The 21445-nt window shown below is 49.0% G+C and overlaps 5 protein-coding genes across 5 annotated transcripts; 4 read left to right on the top strand and 1 right to left on the bottom strand.

Annotated features, from left to right (window-relative positions):
* Window positions 1-577: 577 nt before the first annotated feature.
* J7337_004620 (uncharacterized protein) lies at window positions 578-4288 on the top strand (the record flags this gene model as incomplete). The annotated part of the gene is made up of 1 exon (XM_044822312.1): window positions 578-4288. One exon carries the CDS (start codon window positions 578-580, stop codon window positions 4286-4288), a length of 3711 nt encoding a protein of 1236 aa, XP_044683645.1.
* Window positions 4289-4725: 437 nt separating this feature from the next.
* On the bottom strand, window positions 4726-7152 carry J7337_004621 (uncharacterized protein; the record flags this gene model as incomplete). Its single annotated transcript, XM_044822313.1, has 2 exons — window positions 4726-6801; window positions 6856-7152. The coding sequence occupies 2 exons, from the start codon at window positions 7150-7152 to the stop codon at window positions 4726-4728; spliced, it is 2373 nt and encodes a 790-aa protein (XP_044683646.1).
* Window positions 7153-8834: 1682 nt separating this feature from the next.
* Window positions 8835-9527, top strand: J7337_004622 (uncharacterized protein; the record flags this gene model as incomplete). Its single annotated transcript, XM_044822314.1, has 2 exons — window positions 8835-8949; window positions 9019-9527. 2 exons carry the CDS (start codon window positions 8835-8837, stop codon window positions 9525-9527), a joined length of 624 nt encoding a protein of 207 aa, XP_044683647.1.
* Window positions 9528-14623: 5096 nt separating this feature from the next.
* Window positions 14624-18456, top strand: J7337_004623 (uncharacterized protein; the record flags this gene model as incomplete). The annotated part of the gene is made up of 6 exons (XM_044822315.1): window positions 14624-14710; window positions 14771-14801; window positions 14935-16194; window positions 16243-18072; window positions 18122-18255; window positions 18310-18456. 6 exons carry the CDS (start codon window positions 14624-14626, stop codon window positions 18454-18456), a joined length of 3489 nt encoding a protein of 1162 aa, XP_044683648.1.
* Window positions 18457-19338: 882 nt separating this feature from the next.
* Window positions 19339-21298, top strand: J7337_004624 (uncharacterized protein; the record flags this gene model as incomplete). Its single annotated transcript, XM_044822316.1, has 3 exons — window positions 19339-19674; window positions 19732-20115; window positions 20162-21298. The coding sequence occupies 3 exons, from the start codon at window positions 19339-19341 to the stop codon at window positions 21296-21298; spliced, it is 1857 nt and encodes a 618-aa protein (XP_044683649.1).
* Window positions 21299-21445: the final 147 nt, after the last annotated feature.

Genomic DNA, 21445 nt, shown 5'->3' on the forward strand with positions numbered 1-21445 from the left:
AACAAACGCCCAGTGATAGTTAGCATCAGTACTCTGAATGTTTTTGTCGTTGCCACTGTACTTGATATTTCCGAAGTCTTTTAAACAAAGTGCTGATATTTTATGAGTTCAACTGTGTTATTACTGAGGCATCAGTAAAAGATCCTCTGGTGAACCACACTTTCTAGACTCGATGATGATTGTAAGGGGCCTTGAAGGCAAAACGGCGGACCCCGCTAACTGCCATCTAGATCATTTCATTGGTCAGAAAACATCCCTAGGCGATTTTTAATGGTGGATATCGGCTGATGTTAACGACTTCAATCTTTGTGAGGGCCGAGCTAGAACTTTTTTTTTTACTGTGCATAGCGATTGGAGTCTTTGTTGATTTATAGACCTTTTCTTTCTCACTTCTACGGCCCTGCCGTGTGTATAATACGACCGCTCCTTATCAGTTCGAGTTTCGAGGTACTCCAATTCGGGTTTCTGCCTCTCAGCTTTTGCCATTGGAATCCGTCCTTTCGTCTACTTGCCACCAAGCATGAACAACGTCTATCCTTAACCTTTGGACATAATACAGAGCATCCCCCTGACTTCAATGCTCGAGCGAACAGCTGCGAATCTGGAGTCGCGCAGTCTCCAGCGTGTATTTCACAAGACTTCGATTCGATCTCGACGATTACATACAGGCTTTTGGCAACATGGAGCCGCCGCTATCGACCTTTCCAGTTCCTTGCCAGGCTCTGTAAGAACTGCTCAAACTGCCGCCCCCGAACCGGAGACAAAGCAATTACAGTCAAATCTACTTGCTTCAGTCTTGGTCCTCGACTTCCTCTACCCAAAATCGACTCTTCCTCTGTTACGCAATCTCTACCCTGAACTACCCACCTCTCAGTATGCGCAAAGGACAGCAATCGTTCCAACAAGACGAGCATACTCATCGATAATACCTCCGAACACGACCGATACGAATGAAGCAGACGACAATAACGAAAAGACCGAAGCGACGACTCCTAATCAGCCTGGCCGATCGCACGAGACGGCACAACGTTATGAGATAGCCGACATAGCGGAGGACCCAACCTTGTTTCCTGGTGGAAAGCCAACGGTGAGCACCAAAGCTGGGCCAGAGCTGCAGCAAGTACGGAAACTCCGACAGCTATTGGACGGAAAGGGTGGCCATTTTCAAGATGTTTGGGACGAGTACCAGGTGCTAGACAATGACCAAAGAAGTTTCCTGCGTGGCCAGGTAGTACAGTATCTGTCTCGCTCCCACAGCATCGTTGAGACAGGAAGAGCCCTCTCAATATTCCGCCAAATCCCGCCAAAGTCATGGGATAATGACACCTTGACTGCTGGAATCATCCTGCTTCTACGGTCCGGGGATCTTCCTTCGGCTGTGGAGTGCTTCAAGACAGGATTGGAAACAAGAGGGCTGAACCACGGACTTGAATACTTAATGGCGGATGCGATCAACTCGAAAAAATGGGCGGCAGCTTTGGAAGTATGGATTTCATTCTACAAGGACCGCATTAAGAAAAGGCCCGATGCGCTGGCCCCGGATTTGGCACGACTTCAACAGCTTGCGTCTCTTCCTGCGCAAGGAGCTCACTACTTCGGCTTTCGAGCCTATCTGGTTGGCGAAGGCGCAGAGCAGTTTAAGAAAATCAGGGAAGACCCCGTTGCCTCGCTCGCCTTGTCCTCTTTCCGCAAGTTCTTTGCCAACATGGCATTACGAGAACCGTGCCGCCCCAGACATGCGGTGGTTATTCTTGAGACTCTGAAGGATCGAAATGCATACAACACATACCTCAACACCATGATCGATCGCTGGATGGTAAAACAGGAGAGTCGGGCTACCATGGAACGTCTTATTCCTATTTACCAGAATTTTAGGCAACTGCCAAATGCGCAGCCTGCGATAACTGTCTTGCGTGGCATGTTCAAGATTTGCTTCCCAAAGAGGTCGGCCAGACTTGAAGAAATTAAAGACGACTGGATTCGTTACAAAGGCGGGCTCAACCAATGGGGATATGAAAAGTTTCTCAAATACTACGCAGAGAGGGGCGATGTGCGAGCCGTCAAAGAGTTATGGCCCAAGTACGTGGAAGAATTTCCAGAAGTGCTTCAGTCCCCCCGTGGATTCCGAAGCACAATAAACGTATATGCTCAGCTTGGAGATTTTGAGAATACAAAGAAAGAGATGGAGAAGATGGCCGATGAATACGGGGTTGAGCCGGACCTCGACTCTTGGAACACATATCTCAAGGCTCACCTGAGGACGACTGACTATGATACTGTCATGAAACTGTTTGATGACATCGCAGAAAAGCATGAGCCGGATGCGTACACCTATGCACACGCCATGGCCATGGCTGCTAAAAGGGGTGATTTGGAGACTACCCTGGAATTATTCACCAAATCACAGCAAGCTGAGGTGCCCATCTCTGTAGAAATGGGCCTATCTCTGGTGGTAGCATACTGCCAGAATGGTCTTCTTTCCGAGGCCGAGAGCCTTTGCATTGAGCTGACCCATCGTAAGCTCATATCCGAAGCTATTTGGAACCAGCTTATCAACTTCAACGGCGTCGAGGGGAATATCACCAAAGTTTATGAACTACTCAAGCGCATGAGAGAATTCGGCGTGGAATGGGATGATAACACATACACCTTTCTTCTCCAGGCGCTTATCCGAGTCAACCAAATCCATCCCGCCTATAATTTACTGAAGCGTGGTGTTGAGGAGAAGCTGTTCCTTGTCACCCCTGCACATTTTGCTACCATTATGGCTGCAGCTGCTCGCAATAAAGAGTACGAGCTTGTTGAAAGTCTTTTCCGTCGCATGCAACAGTCAGATTTGCCTGTTACCTTCAGTGCTTGGGTTGCTCTCGTCGCCGCTGCCGTAAAGAGGAAACCTGGTGTTAAGCGAACCCAGAATCTGGCCAAGGAATTTGTCACGTATTTTGAAAAGGCTGTTGCGGCAGCGAAAACGACAGAGGAGTCCATACCGGACGAGGAGATCGAAGCGACTGACGCTAGCAACCTTGAAAGACTTAGAGCGGAAACTAAGTTCCTCGGTCGAGCGATCACTCTACTTACCGAGCTTCGAGACTTTGGTTCCGTTGAAGAATTGATGGGTCTATTCGTTGAAATCTTCCCCCAGTTCAAGAACCAGCAGCTTCCTCCTGATATCATGGCCTCTTTGATACGCGCGCTTAACTACGATCAGAGATACAGTGAGGCCATTTCGCTGTGGGACAAGACATGGGAAAGTGCCTTCGCATCCAGCCGGAAACGCTCAGGTGGTGGCATTTTGACTGGTACCGAATACTCTCTGTCCCGCGCTGTGGACGCAGTGGCAACGACATTCAAGAAGGCGATCCAACCAGAGCTTCTCAGCAAGACCGTCGATAAGGTTACGGATGCTGGTTTCAAGCTGACCCGGCAAAACTGGGTACGCATTATCCGTGATCTTTCTGACATGGGCAGATTCGAGCGGGCCGCGTACTGGTGCGAGAAGATGCTCATGCCAGGGTGGCAAGGCTGGGCAACTCCTCGGCGCAATGCGCTCATGATGCTAAATACCCGTACCCTGAAACCACCCAACAGTCTCCTCTACCGTCTGCAGCACAAGTGGATAGAGATGCGTAAGATGGCAGCCTGGTCTCCGGACGTCTCTCGCGTGCTATCAACTTTTGAGGAGAAGTGCCCACGTCTGCACCATGCTTTTGTCACATCAGAGATTCAGTCGATGCCTACGGCATATCTCGTAAACGGTAAAGAGGTTTCGCCTGGTGAACTCGACAAAGTGCTTCAGAGTCTGTCTTACCATGCTCTACTGAAGGTCAAGGAGGCCCTGCTCCGAGAGTTGCAGAAGGAGACGAAGCGTGAGCAGAACCTTGGAGTGGCATCTGAGCCCCTGAGGGACATTGACAACAAGACATGGAAGGAAATGCTGCACAGCAGAGTTCGACGGTATGCCGCTTTATGGCATTCTCGACGCAATGCGAACTTTGAGCTAGACCAAGCACTCGATGTTCCCAATCCATCAGGCGACATCACAATCGAGGCAAAGGCAATGGGATCTGAGCAACCAGACGACCAGGTCGCCCGGGAACGCTTCAGCTACTGGAACGCGTTCTGGGATCGCTACGATCAGAGGGTTCACGGTGAGAAGCCGAGGCCCAAGATACCATACTCGCATGAAAATCATCATGGGGAAAAGACCTGGACACTCACAGCAGAGAACCGCAAGCAAATGGCTAAGAAGCGGGCAGAGCGGTTGAGGAGGCAGATGTTTGATGATTAATTATGTATAACAGATTTATGTGTATAAAACCAAAAGATTCTACCATTTTTGTATAACAATAGAAAATTCAAGCCATGATCAACATGTTATTTTCAAGCTTTAAGTACGATCAATTTCTTGCCAGCTCTTTCACAATAATTATGACAGAGTCGTATAGTGAGTGTGCAGAGATTCAATTGACTATCTAAACCTTCTATGGCAGATTTTGCCTGGTATCGAGATACACCAAACGCCTTGAAAGCAATATAACCCCTGACCAGGTCCCTTTGATCCAATCCAATGATCAGATGGGTGAGACGAAGAACGCCATCCAGGGCAATCGATACCCTCTATGATCCAATATACATACAGATATTTGGTTATAGTAAGACCCTTCAACGAGGGCGCTTTATGTACGGTAGGCATGCTTAAACATGCAATTACTTGATAACTTTTGTCTAAGGAGACATGTCACCCCGATTGGGTGTCTCTGGAGGCGATGAGTGCTTCACCCCCAGGGAACGCAAGCGCTGCGAAAGTAGACCTTCAGCACCACCAAGTGATCCAGACCTGTTGAGAGCGAAGGCATTGCCGCCGTACCCAGGTTCGCCTTTAGTGAGCTTCTCGTAGAGTGCATTTCCCGACGGTGAACCATTGGTTGAGTCCTTGGTCGAGGGACGACTGGCTTGAGATGAGCCAGGAGAACGCATGTCGTTGCCGAGGGCGGCAGTTGTGCTTGTGCTGTTACTAACATCGCTGCTTGTGCGAACGCGACCAGGAAGATAGAAAGGAATCGGGTCAAGTGGCATGGTGTTACCCGCTGCAGAGCTGCCAGTAGGAGAATTATTGACTCGAAACATGTTTTCCATGGCATCGAAAGCCTGAGACGAAGGGCCAGTGGAGACCCCTACGCTACGTCTGCGTAACGCCTTTTCAGCGGCTAGCATAGCTCCAGGGCCAGAATGTGTAGGTAGCGGAGGATGCATCAGACGAATGGGTTTGTAAGGGGTATAGCGAGGTTCTGGCCATGTCGTTTCGTTTCTGAGCTTCTCCTTGCCGTCAGGCACGCGGTTCGCAAAGACAATGCGAATGCTCTTGTAAAGGTAATACCGTCCTTTGGCAGGGCAGCAAATATGCAAATGAGCGAGATATCTCAAGATAGGACGATCACTAGTGTTTGCTTCAGAAGCTGCGGGGGCGCTTTCAATGATAGGACCAGCCGAGTAGCTACGCTGCCTCACAAAAGTCTTATTACCTGGTTCCATACCTGTTAGGTCATAGGGAATCAGGAACAGCTTGACGGCAGTCTTGTTCGGATTCTTGACAATGATTTGGATCTGCCCCTTCTCCGGAATACGATAGCTTCCGCCTGGAGGGGCTTTCGCAGAGCCAGAGCCGGACCTGCGGCTGGCTCGAGAATTTCTGCGTGAGATTTGTTCAGATCCTTGATTATCAAGACCGATATCCATCATGTCTTCGATGGGTTTCCTGTCTGCAAATCGGCTTTGTGCTTTCTTCTTTGCCCGATGTTCATCATCAGGGTTAGGAAGACCGTTCTCAAGGTCAATCTGACCGACATAGGGACTCGGCCCGTCGTCCGTATTGGATCGGCCATGAGAGGTGCTGCTGTAGCTGTAATACACAGCAGGAAATGAAAGAGTAACGTGTGGCGGGCACTTCAAACTGGACTTGCATTTCCCCTTGCCCAAGACGCCGATCTGAGCAACAAAGTCGAGTGGCTTAGAAGGGGTCGTAGACATGCGGCCACGAAGAATACTCTCTTCGTACGAACCAACCATAGATGCGTGCTGAAGTGGCGAAGATTCTGCGACTAGAGAGGACCTTCGTGGTCGAAGAAGAGCAGGCGTTGGTGGAGATGCACCGGCCTGCATGAAACTTGGAGTTGAAGTCAACGATCTTCGAGGTTGATGTGCCTGATATGGAAACGCTTCTCTTCGATATGAGGGCACACGCTGTGGGAGAGAATATCGCGGCGATGGAGACATCCAAGGTGAGGAAGAAGCAGAGTTTGGCACGTAGCGACTATTCCCAGTATATCCAAATCCATCTCTCGGTAAAGACATGTCATGTTCTTCTGAACTCTGGGCCTGAACCAAAGGACTAGTAGGTGGCTTATATACAAAGCTCGACGAGAGAGATGAGGATAGAGGCGATGTAGTTGATCGGAAGCTCTCTGCACTCCCTGTAAATGGGATTCCCTTGTCGTGCTGGAACGGCGTATAGTGTCTCGGTGGTGAAGTAGCAATCCATGAAGTCTCTGCTGGTGCAGGATATCTACTCTTGGGAGCCGCACGATCCTTGGCTACTGCTTCCTCCTCGGTGAAGTTGCCGCTGTGTAGGGCCGATCTCGGTCGCTCGATGCTGAGGCCATCGCGTAATCTGTTGTCGAAATCGGGTTGGGAGTCGTTCTTTTCGGGTGTGATTTGGGCAGGCGCAAGTAGTGAAGGCTCGGATGGCGATTGAGGTCGCTTTGTCTCGGGAGGAGGAGCGTGATGCTGAATAATAGAGTCAAACTGTGGGAGACTGTTAGAATCTGGATGCTACAGCAAAGAAACGGAAGAACGCACATGACGGTTTGGGATCCAGTTCGGAGACTGAGCTCTCTTTAGCCTCTCGATTAGAGAAGCTCGATCCGATATCGCATTCTCAGCACATTCGGTTCTCTCGGGACTGTTGGTGTTTGATTGTGGTGGACTCTCAAAGATAGGCCCTTCGCAAAGTTCGGTACGAATACTCTCCTCCGAAAGACGTCTAAGCCCCGGAGCTGGGGGTGGTACTTCGACTTGAATAGGTGCTGCTGCTGCTGCTGCTGCTGGTGGCTCGATAGATTCGTGATTGTCTAAATCGGCTTGAAAGATAGGCATGACGGCGATGTTGAATAGCTGTAACAGCAGCCGTGCAGTTTCTTAGTATAATCCGTCATGAATAAAGAAAGACGAAAGAGCCGAGAAGTGGTGTTATTACTCTGTAGAGGTGGCGGGTGATTCGATGCAGGGGTTTTGGAGTTGCTGATATTGCCATTCAACGGGCGTGGCTAAGGTAGAGAAAGGGTCTGATTAATGAGCCGAGAGATGTGGATAATGATATATCATGCGACAAGAAGGATTAGAGCAATAGCCAGGCACGGCGTGGGTCGAGAGAATGCGAATCTGAGTATGTATGAGTATGGGATATGGGGAATCTGGGATCGTATCGTGGGACGTCATCCACCGAATATGACGACAGTTACACTGACGATGGAGTGAGTCTTGAGCGGTCCCGTCTTCCCCCAAAGAGAGCTAGAAAGGGCAAAGAAGAAGAGATGGTGCTTATAAGTAGACGAAATGAGTTGCGTTAAGAGAGAGAGAAAGGTCATATGTTTAAAGAGAGTCGGAGAGACTCAAAGAGATGAGGCGGGCAGAAATCACCAGGGTCTGGGTCTAGGTTTAGGTCCAGGTCCGTCCGGGTACAAGCAGTTATGATACGACGTTAATTCTATCACCAACTGGGGCCGATGGCGGTGAATGTGTGAATCATTCCATAACGAGTCTAACGCTAGAACAAAGACTAACACGAGAGTAAGTCATGTGCATACCTTGATCAATTATGCTTATACAGTAGATGCTTTATAGAGGAGTTGTTTGTATGAACAACACTATGAGATCTCTCGTCATATAGAGCACTTTAACGGGAATGATATAACATTGTACTATATCTGCTGCTGTGGATGGCTGGTCCATGTCTTGGTATTCATATCTTCAACACCATCAAGTGACCTTCAGCTCATGAGGTGGAGATAGCCCCCAGATATGCCACATCCAACTAACGACGTTTTTGGCTTGGCCTCTGATGAAGCATCTCAACTTATTGCTCACAAGGCACAGCAAAAAAAGAAACTTTTCACCCGCGCTAATCTACAGTGCTCACTCCCCCTTGCGGATACCTGACGTTTAGCGCCTGCTAGAGTGATCCCTGACATGCATTGGCTGTAATCGTGTGATGGGTGATGCCGAGTTGACGTGTAGTAAGAACCTTTGAGCATAACACTGAGACATGTTGTGCTATGCTGTGCTGTGCTGTGCTGTGCCTTGTTATTGCTGATGAGCTCTATATAGGAAGCTCAACAGTCCATACGCTAACCATTCACCCGATCTTGAGGTAGCATAAACTCTCTCTTGCGTGACCTGGCAATGCATCCTCAACCCGAAACAGTTATACCAGCATCTTCCGCCATCAGCCCACTTACAACTGTAGACCAATGATGTCCTCAAGCCGTATTCGTTTGAGTCAATTACACAACAAATAAACAAAGCACTCAAGTGCAGTCAAGTGCAGTCAAGTCTAATACAACAGACAGTCGTGTGAACTTCTGTCACCCTTTGTTGATCAGATTACGGCGCAGCTCCACCGAAACTCTCCGAAAACCCGATCCACAAATCACAAGTGCCGTCCGTTACTTACGGTGTCGGTCACGGTCAGCGTGTGACCCACTCCTTCACCGAAGACAGTGGAGACATTTTTCAATTCTCATCAACGACAATCCTCATACACTTACAACACCACGATCATGGCTCCCAAACATCAAAACGAAGGCGACGATGCTGCCCCGGAGGCAAAGAAGCCTAAGCATGGCTTCAGAGTCGGCCCAGAGAATTTGCCAGACGGTCCTTGGCGACGAAAAGGTTTGTCCTTTCTCCTCTTTTACACTCTAAAAATTTTCATTCACTTCACATACTCACATTCAACCACAGTCACAAAAGTCAAGAAGGAGTTGATTCACAAAGCCAAGGTCAAGAAGGCCTACGCAAAGATCAAAGCCCGTGAACAACAAAATGCACCAGCACCAAAGATAAGCGAGCCAGTCCAAGATGAGGCTCCTGTAGAAGACGCCAGCGAGGAGAAGCAACCTGAGGACGAAGGCGAGGAGATGCATCCCACACGACAGCTTATGCTTGCAGATGAAGCCAAGGCACAGGAGAACTCCGTCGGTCAGCCTACTAGTGATGGCAACAGACGGCGCACCAGACGACCAGGCTACTACGACAAGCAACTCGCCAAAGCAGCACAGCGCCAGGAGGAGGCTGAGATGAAGCGGCGGGAGTTTGAGCGCAGACAGGAAGAGAGGGCGCAGAAGATTGCTGAAAGACAAAAGTTCAAGAAGGCCATGGCTAAGACGAGGGATCGCAATGGAAACAAGAAGCTTGGCAGGGAGAGTTCTATTCTATTGGATAAGGTCAGGAAGCTTGTGGCTGAGAAGTGAGAGCTTGCGTGAGAGATGGCTCAGCCAAGCATGAATTCTGCGTTAAGGGCGTTCAGAGGTTCTGTTATCGGGTTAGACAAAAGTCGACATACAAGTTTGATACCATATGGCCGCTATAATCGAATGAATCCAAGGTCAGATCATACCAAATCCGAAGTGTTTTTCTTGATTTTGGCGCGGTATGAGACGTGATAGAGAGGCCAGTGCAGAGGTCGCATCGGTAGGTATGAGGACGATCGGTACCTGCAGCAAGGCCACGGTGAGGCCGTGTTGACGTTTCAAGCTGCATCATATTCATGTGATGGGTATGTCACAGTTATTTGGCTCCGATGGGCCAAGTCACAACAGGACAATGTATCTTGTGAAAGGCATTGGATGTACCTACGAACAGATCACCAAAACTGGATATAGATTGTCTTGGAGTTTGCCTGCCTGTGAAAGTGCAAGTCTGAAAGGCTGGAAGACGAGATTTAGATGGATTTGTGTCAAATGCCACTTACGATCTTGATAAATGCTGGTCATTACTGGGTTATTCCATGTAATATCAGCGGCCGACAATTATCGAATTCAACAATCGAACCACCAATGATGGATCACGACTGAGGTTGTCGCAACTTGACAACGTCGAGTCCGTGTGATTCTCTCTTATTGGCTTTTGGAAACTCTTGGCCTTTGTTTTGGTATCATTCTCACTAATATAAAGTTTCGAAGGAAGACGTGACGAGACACTTCCAAGTTCGAGATGCTTCATCCAGACTTTGTTCTATACCCGTGCCTCAGCCATGGATAATTTGGAATAAATACAATGATGCAGTCATCTAACAAGGACTAGCTTGCGAGTATTTCCCTATACAGCATATGTAAGCGGGTTGATGATGACTTGTCACTGATGGTGACAGCTCCAGGTCATGAAACGTCAAGTCAGCAGCCCCTACAAACTTGGCGGTGACATGACGGAAAGTTACCCATTGTCGTGTGTTAAAACCGAAAGCTTGTCGGTTTTAGCAGCATATATGAGTGATCATATACCTACCTATTACTGCCTGGTTTGGTATGAACGTTACATCTGTCAGATCGAATATGGTGATCCGGTGTAAGTTACCGGCGCGCTTACCAGTGACGGATAGATCAAGGGGCTAACTAACGTTATGTCGAAGGCCGCCGCAGGGTACGCCGACGATCAAACATGAAACTCTTGTGTGATCGGGCAATATCTGCAAAGGTACAGTATGTATTTCTAAGCTACGTGGCTTTGTAATGAGATGACGGAAGTAGAGCGAAAAATGCTAGAATGGGAAACAAGAGCGAAAGAGTGAGTGGCCCAAGAGTTGAAAGAGTCGACAACTTGAAACAAGCGATGGTGATGGAGCGGGAGTTTCAAGATATGCCTCGTCAGCTGTCAAAGGAAGTGATCGGACCCAAGGAAGAGAAGATCAGTCAGCAGACGTGTCACATCAGAGTTGACTTGGTGAACCCATCCATTATCAGTATATCACGAGGCTGTGTAATCTTGAGGGTTACAAATGGAGTTTCCGCAAGTAGCAATGGTAATGTTCAAGGCTGAGCGTGTACATATTAATGCTTATTATGCTTGTCAGCCGTGTATCCAATGTCACACTCTCTCAGTCTCTCAAGATGTCTCGTCTCATATGTTATGGGGAGATTGAAAGTTCCAGGGACGTGGTCGTGGTTGTGGCATGCTCCAGTCACTATCAAGAGGACCCCTGCTCACGAAACCGATCCATGCAACCGTGTCCACTCCACTATACCCCTTTCTAACACGTGCATCAAATATATTTTCAGGGTCGTGGGTTTCATGATGGAATTGGACAAAGGAGAGACCCGGCTTATGAGGGGACCCCAAAATAGACACAAGTACAACACTAATATCAGCCAGCAACTCAGCAAACAAATGGTAACAAAAGTCAACCAACGTTGTGTTACTTGTATGTTAGGTTACTCTCCAGATGGAGAGCACACTCAGACTCGCATGACTGACATTCATCCATATTCTACCGAGTAGCAAGGGCCTAAATCCTCTCATCCCATTACACGTTTCATGATTTGCGTTTCGTCAATGCCTTACGCAAAAGGCTGAACTGAAAGGGAAAGGGAAGAGAAGAGCCACTCTGTCTGAAACAGCGGAGCTTTTTTCCATCACGACAACGCAACACAACACAACACAACACAACACGAGCTTTACCGTCTTTTTGCCATGTATGCGTACCCTTGCTTTTAACCCATTAATTGAACAAAGACATACATACACTGTACACATACATATGCAACGAACCTAATTCATACGATATGGCTGCTTGCAGCTGCGTAGAGGTTAACATCGTGTTTAGGCAGGTGTCCGTCTCCAAGTTGATTAATGTGTAGGTTTTGACGGTTGAATAAAGGAAGCTTTGGTCTCTTTTGCCACAAGTTTATCGTCTATGAAATTCACTTCATTCCATAGCTGCAGTAGAGGTCAGTGGATTGTGTCTCGGCAGCTCTCCCTAGCTCTACGATCCCTTCTCAGAGCTCGTATCCATAGTCTTGTTGGAGAATGCCCATTGTGAAGTGAATTCCATATCTGACAAAAGCAATGTCTCCCGTCGTCAGCGGTCTTCATCACTCTTGCAGGCGGGGTTCATGTCATCGGATCGACACTGCGGAGGAGGACAAGCTCGATCCAATCCCCCCCACGAATGTCCAGTCCATTACCAGCCGCGGCCGCCACAAGCGCCTCTTTTCTGCATTGGCTTTTCCGTCAACATCGCGTGCGTGAGTGTGAGTGTGTGTGCCGCTTCTTATTCCTTCAGCCAGCAAAGCTTGCCTTTGTGTTCCCCCTGGGGCCTGGTTCGTTACCCCTGGGTCTCTGCCTCTAGCGGCATACGCTAGCCAAGGCGTCTCTGCAGGTGGTGGGTGTTAGTTTGAAGACTGTCTTGAGGCTGGAGATGAGAGGGAGATTGAACGAATTTGGGGTGAGTTTTGGTGACGGGCATCACTGTTAGAGATTGACAATCATAACCAATTCTGTAATGATTTTCTCTGGAAGGATAAAATATCATTGATGCCCAATAGTGAATCTGCATACCTTGTATGTATTCAGACTCCTCAGCACCTCATGGTTGTAAGCCACCTTATACTTTGCATCTGCAGCATCACAGTATACGAGTACCAGTTAACTAGAACGCCCCCTTATTCACCAAGACTCGAACTAAATTCTCAGTCACTCAGATGATAAATGCTCCGTAGTCATAGTCTCATAGACAACGTGTACACTTCGTCAGCTCCCAATTAAAATAAGACCCTGCTCAAGAGCCCTACAGTAACTACCTATCTTACACGGCGGGTGCTGAGACGTGGGTCAATATCATTCCGATACCTTTCTCCCTGTTATAGTCGTCGTGAAGTGACAGGGACAGTTTAGTTTTGGGCATGCATATCGCATTTATTTACAGGAGTTATAATTCAGCTCTAGGCTGTAAACCAGGCAAAGTTAAAATATCCTTTCCAACCAGACCCAAGCATGTGAATGTTGTGAACTGGTCTTGTCGGAGGTTTATCATATGTATAGCTTGGGTGAGACAAGCAACGTATTTGACGACATCCCATATCGGCGAACAACTCTCAATTCGAATCCTGCGTGTACATGTACAGCACTAGAGATAAGCCCCTTGTGTACTACTACTAATCCCTGCTATTTCAGCGTAAGAAGAGCCCGTCCGCTCAATTCTCTTTGACATTGACATTGACATTGTCATTTCTTCTTGACAGATGGAACATCCCTTCATCGTGAGACGGGCTGGAGAACACTGGTCACACCTGCTAAACCCGCCCTGGCCTGGAACGGCTACCTACCTAACTAGGTAGGGGCCATTTAGCGCGTTGGCCCAAGGTCCCAGGTCCCCTCCCCCCCTCCACGGGCGGGCTCTCCCCTTGAACCTAAGCTGTAACCCCTCTCACTGGGCTGTTTGTCCCTGCCAGGTCTAGTGGATGATCCCCTGGGCTGGCCCACTGCTCAGTGCTCACTGCCTGGGCTGCCCTGGGGCTGGGGACTCCCCTTCAGTCAGTGGCTGTATCCCATCCACATTCGGATCCCACCTCACTAGACGTCCGTCTCCATTCATTCCTCACAGTCTCCTTGGGTGAACCAGGACCACGACATATCCGGATCACATTGCTCTGCTGTCCCTTTCTTGCCTTCCTTTTGTTGTGTCGTATTATCATTGTGCTGTGTTATGCTGTTGTGCTGTACACGACCTGGAGTTCCAACGAAATCTCTTTGTCATCCTTTTCTGTTACATCGTGTCTTCGCCGAATTCATCATCTTCTTCTTCATTGCTTCCATCGCCATCTTACACTTAGCTCAGCTCTGTCCGTTATACGTCGATCCAATCGAACAGGACACAGACCTCCATACAACACAACGCCCATCATACATACATCGCTTAGCTTAGCCTCTCGCTCTCTCTCCTCCTGTAGAGATTCTTTCGCTTCTTTTCCCTCCTGCGTCGAATCTGCGAATACAACCTTCTGCATTGTTCATCTCCAACCTGGTCGACATTCCTCTAGCGAATCCATCGTTAGAAAGCCCCTGGTCCGTTTCTACACCCAGGCCCTTGTCCTCATCAAACCCTCCACACGCCCCCTGGCCTGGCTCCGTCGACTTCTCTCGCTGTCTGCTGGCTTGGCCTTGACCTTACCCTGACATTCGCTGGGCTGTCCATTGCTTCCTGACTTTTGAACTCCATTCAAAGTTCTTGTCAGTCGCCCTCACAGAAGGGTCACTACCGTGCGACAGCTATCAACCAAATATTCCTACCCCGTTCCGATTCGACCGCCCGCCGACCGCCTCAACAACGTCCTTTTTGCGTCGATTCTCCCACGACTTCCTCCGCGATTCTTGCTTGGTCCAACCGACCCCTTTGCTCTCCGCTACGACCTCGTCCATGACGCCTGCTCTTTAGCTGCGTCGTGTCGCTTGCTACCTTGGGCTGCAACAACCCCGTACTTGAATGCCGTATCCGCTGTGAGCACCACATTTCGATCGCTTCACCCCAAGTTCCAAGACAAACTTTTGCTGCTTCTCAACACAACTGCCCACAATGGCCGGCATCGTGGAGGATTACTTGGAGAGTCCTGGAATGGACAATGACACCGACGACGTCTTTCCCTGCAAAGGTTGCGGAGAGGTATGCTGTTCTACTCGACCTAAAGAACACTGGGGAATGGTTTACTAACAGTCTTGGAAGATCCTCGAAGAAGGAAAAGCGTTCGAGTTAGGTACGTTGCAACAATTTTCAGCATTAGCTGGTCTAGTGGGATGTGTCACTGTTATCCACGATGATCATCTGCACCTCACCGCAAGATTGCAAATCATCCCGCCGTATCCTGGGACAAGCTGACTTTTTGACAGCCGGTAACCGATGGCATCTGGACTGCTTTCGATGTAATACCTGTGGCACACTGCTCGACTCTGATGCGAACCTACTACTTCTCGGAGATGGTTCACTCATCTGCAACAACTGCACATACAGCTGCAGCGCCTGCGGCAATAAGATTGAAGACCTAGCCATCCTGACTGGGGAGCAGGCGTTTTGTGCTACATGTTTCCGCTGTCGCAACTGTAAACGCAAAATCGAGAACCTACGATATGCCCGCACTTCACAAGGCATCTTCTGCATGGGCTGCCACGAAACGCTGATGGCACGAAGGCGGAAAAAATCTAAAGCTGCAGCTGCGGCGAAAGCAAGAGAAAAAGAACATTCACCCATGATCACGGAAAAGTCACTGCCCGCCCTTCCCGCCAACGCCATTCCACCGAATGCCTTTTCCAATGATCGAGTCGATCCTGATTCAGATACTGCTACAGAGCTTTCGCCTCGTCCAAGAAATCACGGTCGTAACGAGTCGTCATCTAGGAGCAGTTCCAGGCCAGCTCGTTCTCCTGAACGAAAGCCTGATGGCTTAAGTTTGCCTGCTACAACATATCGAAGCAACCGAAACTCGACCATGATGACCCGCAACGACAATACTTCTAACGATGCCGATAGCTTCATGATCTCGGTCGCTTTAGACCCAAGCCCGCATCCAACGCCGAAATCAACTTCAGATAATCTACCAGAGTCAGGCAAGTCAAAGGACTATTTCAGTGCGGCCAAACCGGCGTCTGAGAAACGAAGCGACTCTCATACCTCCACACCACATATTGCTTTCCAGGAGAAAGGGCGTCAACCATCCTATTCAGAGCACGACGTTGCACCAAAGCTTCCCGATCGCAAGCATTCTAAGAACTCGCGAACCGATTCCAGTAAACGCTCATCCCCTACCGACGAGAAGAGCCAGAAGACAAGTGGTCGCCGCGCACCTACGGAAGACTTCAAGTTGCAGGAGGCTCCCAAGAGCAAGAAGCTTCTCTCAAGGAGTAGTTCACAGTCCTCGAGTTTGCCTGCAGAGGCGAACTCTGCGAGAACCAGCAACGGGCCTAGTAAGGGCGGACTGCCACACACCGATAGCAACGCCACCACACCTGCGTCTCGCTCATCCCAAGAGTCGAGGTATATGGACGAAGACGAGCTCCGTGCATCTATGGACTCGTCAACAAGAACATCTTCTAGGCCAGAGAACGCAAAGCCTCTTACGCGAAAGGAAGTTCCAGCTGCCCCAGGACGTAATGGTAAGTTTTAGCTAAAGTAAAAGTCAGTGGTATACTGACAAAAGGTAGTTAATGGCAACAATCGACAAAACCGACAAGATACCACTGATGATCCCACACCCACCCGCCAGACTCCCACTCAAAAGAAAACAGCCGATTCTTACATGCAGCCTCGTTCTGCTCCCATCCCTCCAGCTTCTCAGAACAACAAGGGCCACTCTGGCGGCAAGGAGGCAAAGGACGACGGTACCTCACCCAAGGTTTCGCCAAAGTTACCTAGATGGAGCAGCGGCGGTGACTTTAGTATGGATGAGGACATGGCGCGTATCCTAGGTACAGACGAAGGCTCAACTTCCATCCTCCGCAGAGTTTCCAACGCTGTCAGACATGGGCGCACCAACAGCGTGGAGTCACCAAACCAGCTATCGAACAGAGCTGGCCATGCCAGAAGCATTAGTGAGACTACACGAGCGACACAGTCGCCTCGCTGGCCACGAACTCCAGTCGCCGACGATTATCATGCACAGGAGATCAGCAGCCCGATGTCTTTGGCGTCAGGCGACGATCCCGCGTTTCTTAAGCGGCAATTACGGAACTCTGAGCAGCGAGTTGCGGAGCTCGAGAGGCAGTTTACTACTGAGAAGGATCTCAAGAGCCTCAACAAGAAGCTGGTCGAAAAGCGAAAGACAGTTTCCGTTCTTGACACCCAGACTGAGATTATGATTCGACAGCTGGAGGTCTTGGCCGGATATGTCGAGCGTGCAAAGGAGACCAAGACACCTATCGATCCCCGGGATCTTGAGGATTCAGCAATCAAGGAGTTTGTTCAGAAGCTCGACAAGGTCAAGCAGACCATGTCAGCCGCAATCGAGCAGCTACACGAAGAGCGGGATCTGTTGTTTGAAGAGAAGGATCAAGCTATTGCGGATCGAGACCGTGCTCTGCTTGAATTTGAGCAGTTGTCATCGAAGAATGCACAGCTTGCTGATATGAATAACGATTTGACACATCAGATCCAAGAACGCTTCAAGTCACAGATTGGAGGAGATATCAAGTCTCCTGGCGGTCTGGGTATCTACGGACCAGGCAAGGGCGGCCTTAACGCCTCTTCGCTCAACCTCGATGCTGCTAGTCTCTCAACGGGTGCTACTCTGGTTCCTGCTGATGAAGAGACCATCGTCGAAGCCGGGCCAACTGTGGTCCAAGTCCGAAAGGGTCAAGCCAAGAAGTTCAACTGGAAGAAGGGTTCCAAGGGATTGGCCCAGGGTGTGGCCAAGGGTGTCAACAGAGCTGTCGTCGCATTCCAGAACGACCGTGAGAGGATGCAGCAACAAGGCCAGCTGAACGGAGAGAACATTGGAATGCCTTACAATATGACTGTGGCTCAAGTCGAAGCGCCTGCTGGGCCTCCCTCCAACGGCGTCAACTCGCATGATAAGCACAGTGCAGCTGCAGCACTGACCAAGAGACAAGAAGAGCGCGAACGTGAGCGTGAACGACAAGGGTTTGGATTCTTCGGCAAGAAGAATGCCGTGCCCAAGTCCGGCTCTGCGGGCACTATGAACAACGTTGACGCAGCTGAGCCTGCCACGGTTCTCTTTGGATCTGATCTCGCAGAGCGAGCCGACCATGAGCGCCGACAGATTCCTAGTGTAGTCACAAGATGTATCGAAGAGGTGGAACTGAGAGGAATGGACCAGGAGGGTATCTACCGAAAGACTGGTGGTAACTCTCAGGTCAACATGATCAAGGACGGCTTCAGCAAGGATGAGAACTTTGATATTTCAGATCCAGATCTGGATATCACTGCTGTTACCAGTGTGCTGAAGCAATACTTCCGCAAACTTCCTATCCCCTTGCTCACATTCGATGTCTATGAGCGAGTTCTCGAATCAAATGGTAAGTTCGTTTGTGGCTTGTCGGATGACGGGGTGCTAACAGCCTACAGCTATTGTCGATGAAACGGAACGAAGCGATCACCTACGTAAGACGTTTGCTTCGATGCCTCAAAGGCATCGCGATTGTCTTGAATTCCTCATGTTCCATCTTGCACGCGTTGCTCAACGTGAACCCGAGAACTTGGTATGTTGCCTTGACTATTGCTCCTTTCGTCTACAGTCACTAACAGTTGGTTAGATGTCTCCCAAGAACTTGGCTGTCGTGTTTGCGCCAACCATCATGCGTGACACGAGTCTTGAGCGCGAGATGACGGATATGCACGCAAAGAACCTTGCGATACAGTTTGTCATTGAGAACAGTAACACGATCTTCGAGGATGCTTAGGGAGCGCGAGATCTCTATACGGAAAGGACTTATGAAGACTGTATCGACTTTTTAACGAGGCCTCCGAGTCGTGGATTCTTGGGCTTCGCTCCCAACGAATGAGCACGATCTGGGATGCCATGAAAAGATTACTTGGGCACTGTTGGATTTTTCAAGCTCCCAGGCTCGGTTCGCTTGCATGTGTCATCCAACCCGCAGGGCGTTTTTTTGTGCCAGGGCATTTAATGATATCCAATTCTTTTTCTCTCACGCTTGCTTGTTTGTTTGTTTGTTTGTTTGCTTGCTTGGCTGTGGCTACTTTGGCAAATTTCTTGTGCATTTGGTGATGGTGGGTTTGAGGATGGTTTATGGCAGGCAAAGGGGGGGGAGTATTGGTTATCTTTGTACGTTGACGAAAAGGGGTCAGAGGTTCTTTTGATTCGGTAGGACGGCTTTTTATATTCTTCACGCTCCCTCTGATGGGAGTGACGACTGTATCTCTTTCATGCCCTCGTTGATGCCAGTTTCGTCGGGTTTGTAACATATATCAACTCCATATTATCCATGACTATTGATCGTATATACATATATCCCACACAACTACCCATGCCTATCATGTCGAAGAGCGATGACATGCATCACTTTACTGCAGGTGAAGAGGGGAAGCATGTCTATTACTCCTCAGATCTAATGTCTGAACCAACCAGTACCTGAGCCTGCAGCTGATATTTATAGATTCTTTATACTCAGCCTCAGCCTGATTCGGTACATATTGAAGCCAAGATGCGGAGTTCCGTATCTTGCGTACTCTACACTTTCTTCTTAACATTGGGAAACTCCTTTCACTCTTTTTACTCTCTTCTGCTGCTGATTCTCTGTCTCATTCATTACTTTGAGCTAATCATGGCTACTCCAGATGCACCATGGATTATCACACACAGTCCAACAAACACTATAGCCCCAGCCTGGATTGACTCACCTAATATTCGAGGAACTCTGGATATCCTCCAGAGTTGCATCCTGACACTCATTGCGTGTGTCTACACGGCTCTTCATCTCGATGTCCCCGTCAAGACGGCATGGCATTACATATTTCTCTACAAGCTCAAATGGGTTGCTATAACCCTCTTTGCACCTGAGATTGCTCTGTATATGGCAGCGAATCAGTTACAACAGGCTTGGAACTTGAGATCGAAGCTTCGATTGTTGCAAAACACGACTCCTTCGGACCCAGATCATGTATGTCTGGACCCCTATTACAAGAGCCTAGCCTACTAATAATCGAACTTTCTTTAGATCGGCATTGACATGTCCTACACGTTCTTCATCATCATGGGCGGTGTTCGAGTCAACATCGACGATATCTTGTCCTTCCCCGAACTTCACAACAAGGCCTTTCGGTTGTTCGAATGGATGGAACGACCATATTCAGTACGCTTGAGCCCTCGAACAGTGACCTGGCTTTCAGAGAGAGGGCACTGGATCCCGATATCGAAGCAAAAGATCGACGACAAGAGCAAAGCGGATTACTTCCAGAAGATACTAGTGGTTATACAGGCCATATGGATGGTCATGCAGTGCATTGCCAGGAAGATTCAGAACCTGCCTCTTAGCTTGCTAGAGGTTCACACTATGGTTCATGTTGTGTGTGCGATTTTCCTTTACTTGTGTTGGTTTAGGGTATGTTCGTTTGTCTATCGTTGATGTATCGACTAACGTCAACCAGAAACCTCTCAACGTCCTGGATCCTGAAATTGTTAACCCAGGAGATTTCAAAGGAGAGATAGCACTCCTTGTTCAGCACCAATTCTATCCCTACATGTCAACGAGACTGGCATTGTTCCCTCCACAGCAACATCCAGATCAACCGCCTCCTCCAAGAAGAGGTAGCTTGATGCAGCCAGATCGGGTCACACCTAAACCCTTCAGAATGAACATTGATGATGTTTCAAGGGCAGAAGAGATGCAGCTTCTCGAAGAAGCTCCTGTATCATCTTCTCGAAACTGGATAGGTTGGTCTTGGATGCGAAGACTAGCAAGACCTCCAGCCTATGAGAGACTACCCGATACCTGGGCGAACCCACGATCAGGGCCTTGGGTAAAGCCAGAGCCAGGGCTGGAGATGTGGCCTGGAGATATCCTACCATCTGGGCTCTTATATCACTCCGAGTTTGCACATATACCCCTTATACTATCAGAGCAGTTCCTCCATCGATGGGACGCCATCTTGTCAACCTTTCCATTCCACAACCGCGAGGCTCTCGTAAAGACAGCGAGTTTCGTCAAAGTGAATCGTATCGCTTGGGACTTTGAGATGATCAGTCCCGCAGACGATGTTGGACCTCAGGCTGGCCAAGATCTCTTCCTCGCTCGGCTACCAGAGTTCAAGCCAGTCCTCGACCCTGCGTACAGAACCATGCCTTTCAGCGAGGGCAAACGAAACCTCGATATCAACTTCAGCGTCTTCACTGAAAGCGAAGGCGTCTTTGGTCTCTTGGGCTTCTTCCAACAGTTTCCGTGGCTCGCTGGTCTTGCGCTGCTTCTGTCTGGTATCTATGGTGGTATTCATCTGTCAGCTTGGAACTGGAGCTTTCCCAACTCTATCGAGCATTTGATGTGGAAGACAAGTTGTCTCTATATTGCGGGTGCGCTGGCATTGTATTTTGTCATGGCAGTACTCGCTACAGCTGTGAGAACCGATGGAACGACGTGGCTAGTGACTTATATCGCATTTTGGCTTGCCTTGCTCGTCTACATGGCTGCCAGACTATATGTTGTTTTCGAGTCCTTCTTCAGTCTGAGGCGGTCTCCTGCTGGGGTTTACATATCACCAGCTTGGGTTGAGATGTTTCCTCATTTCTAGACCAATATATGACTGTGTCTATACTCTAAGTATCAAAGACTGAGAATGCTGGAGCTGAGCTAAACGAGCAATGGCCAATGTCTCATGTATAAAACGTGCAAGTAATTACAAATAGCTAAATGTACAACTGGACAAGTAACTCAGGGC

The sequence above is a fragment of the Fusarium musae genome, chromosome 3 (genome assembly GCF_019915245.1).
Source record: "Fusarium musae strain F31 chromosome 3, whole genome shotgun sequence".
Lineage (NCBI taxonomy): Eukaryota > Fungi > Ascomycota > Sordariomycetes > Hypocreales > Nectriaceae > Fusarium > Fusarium musae.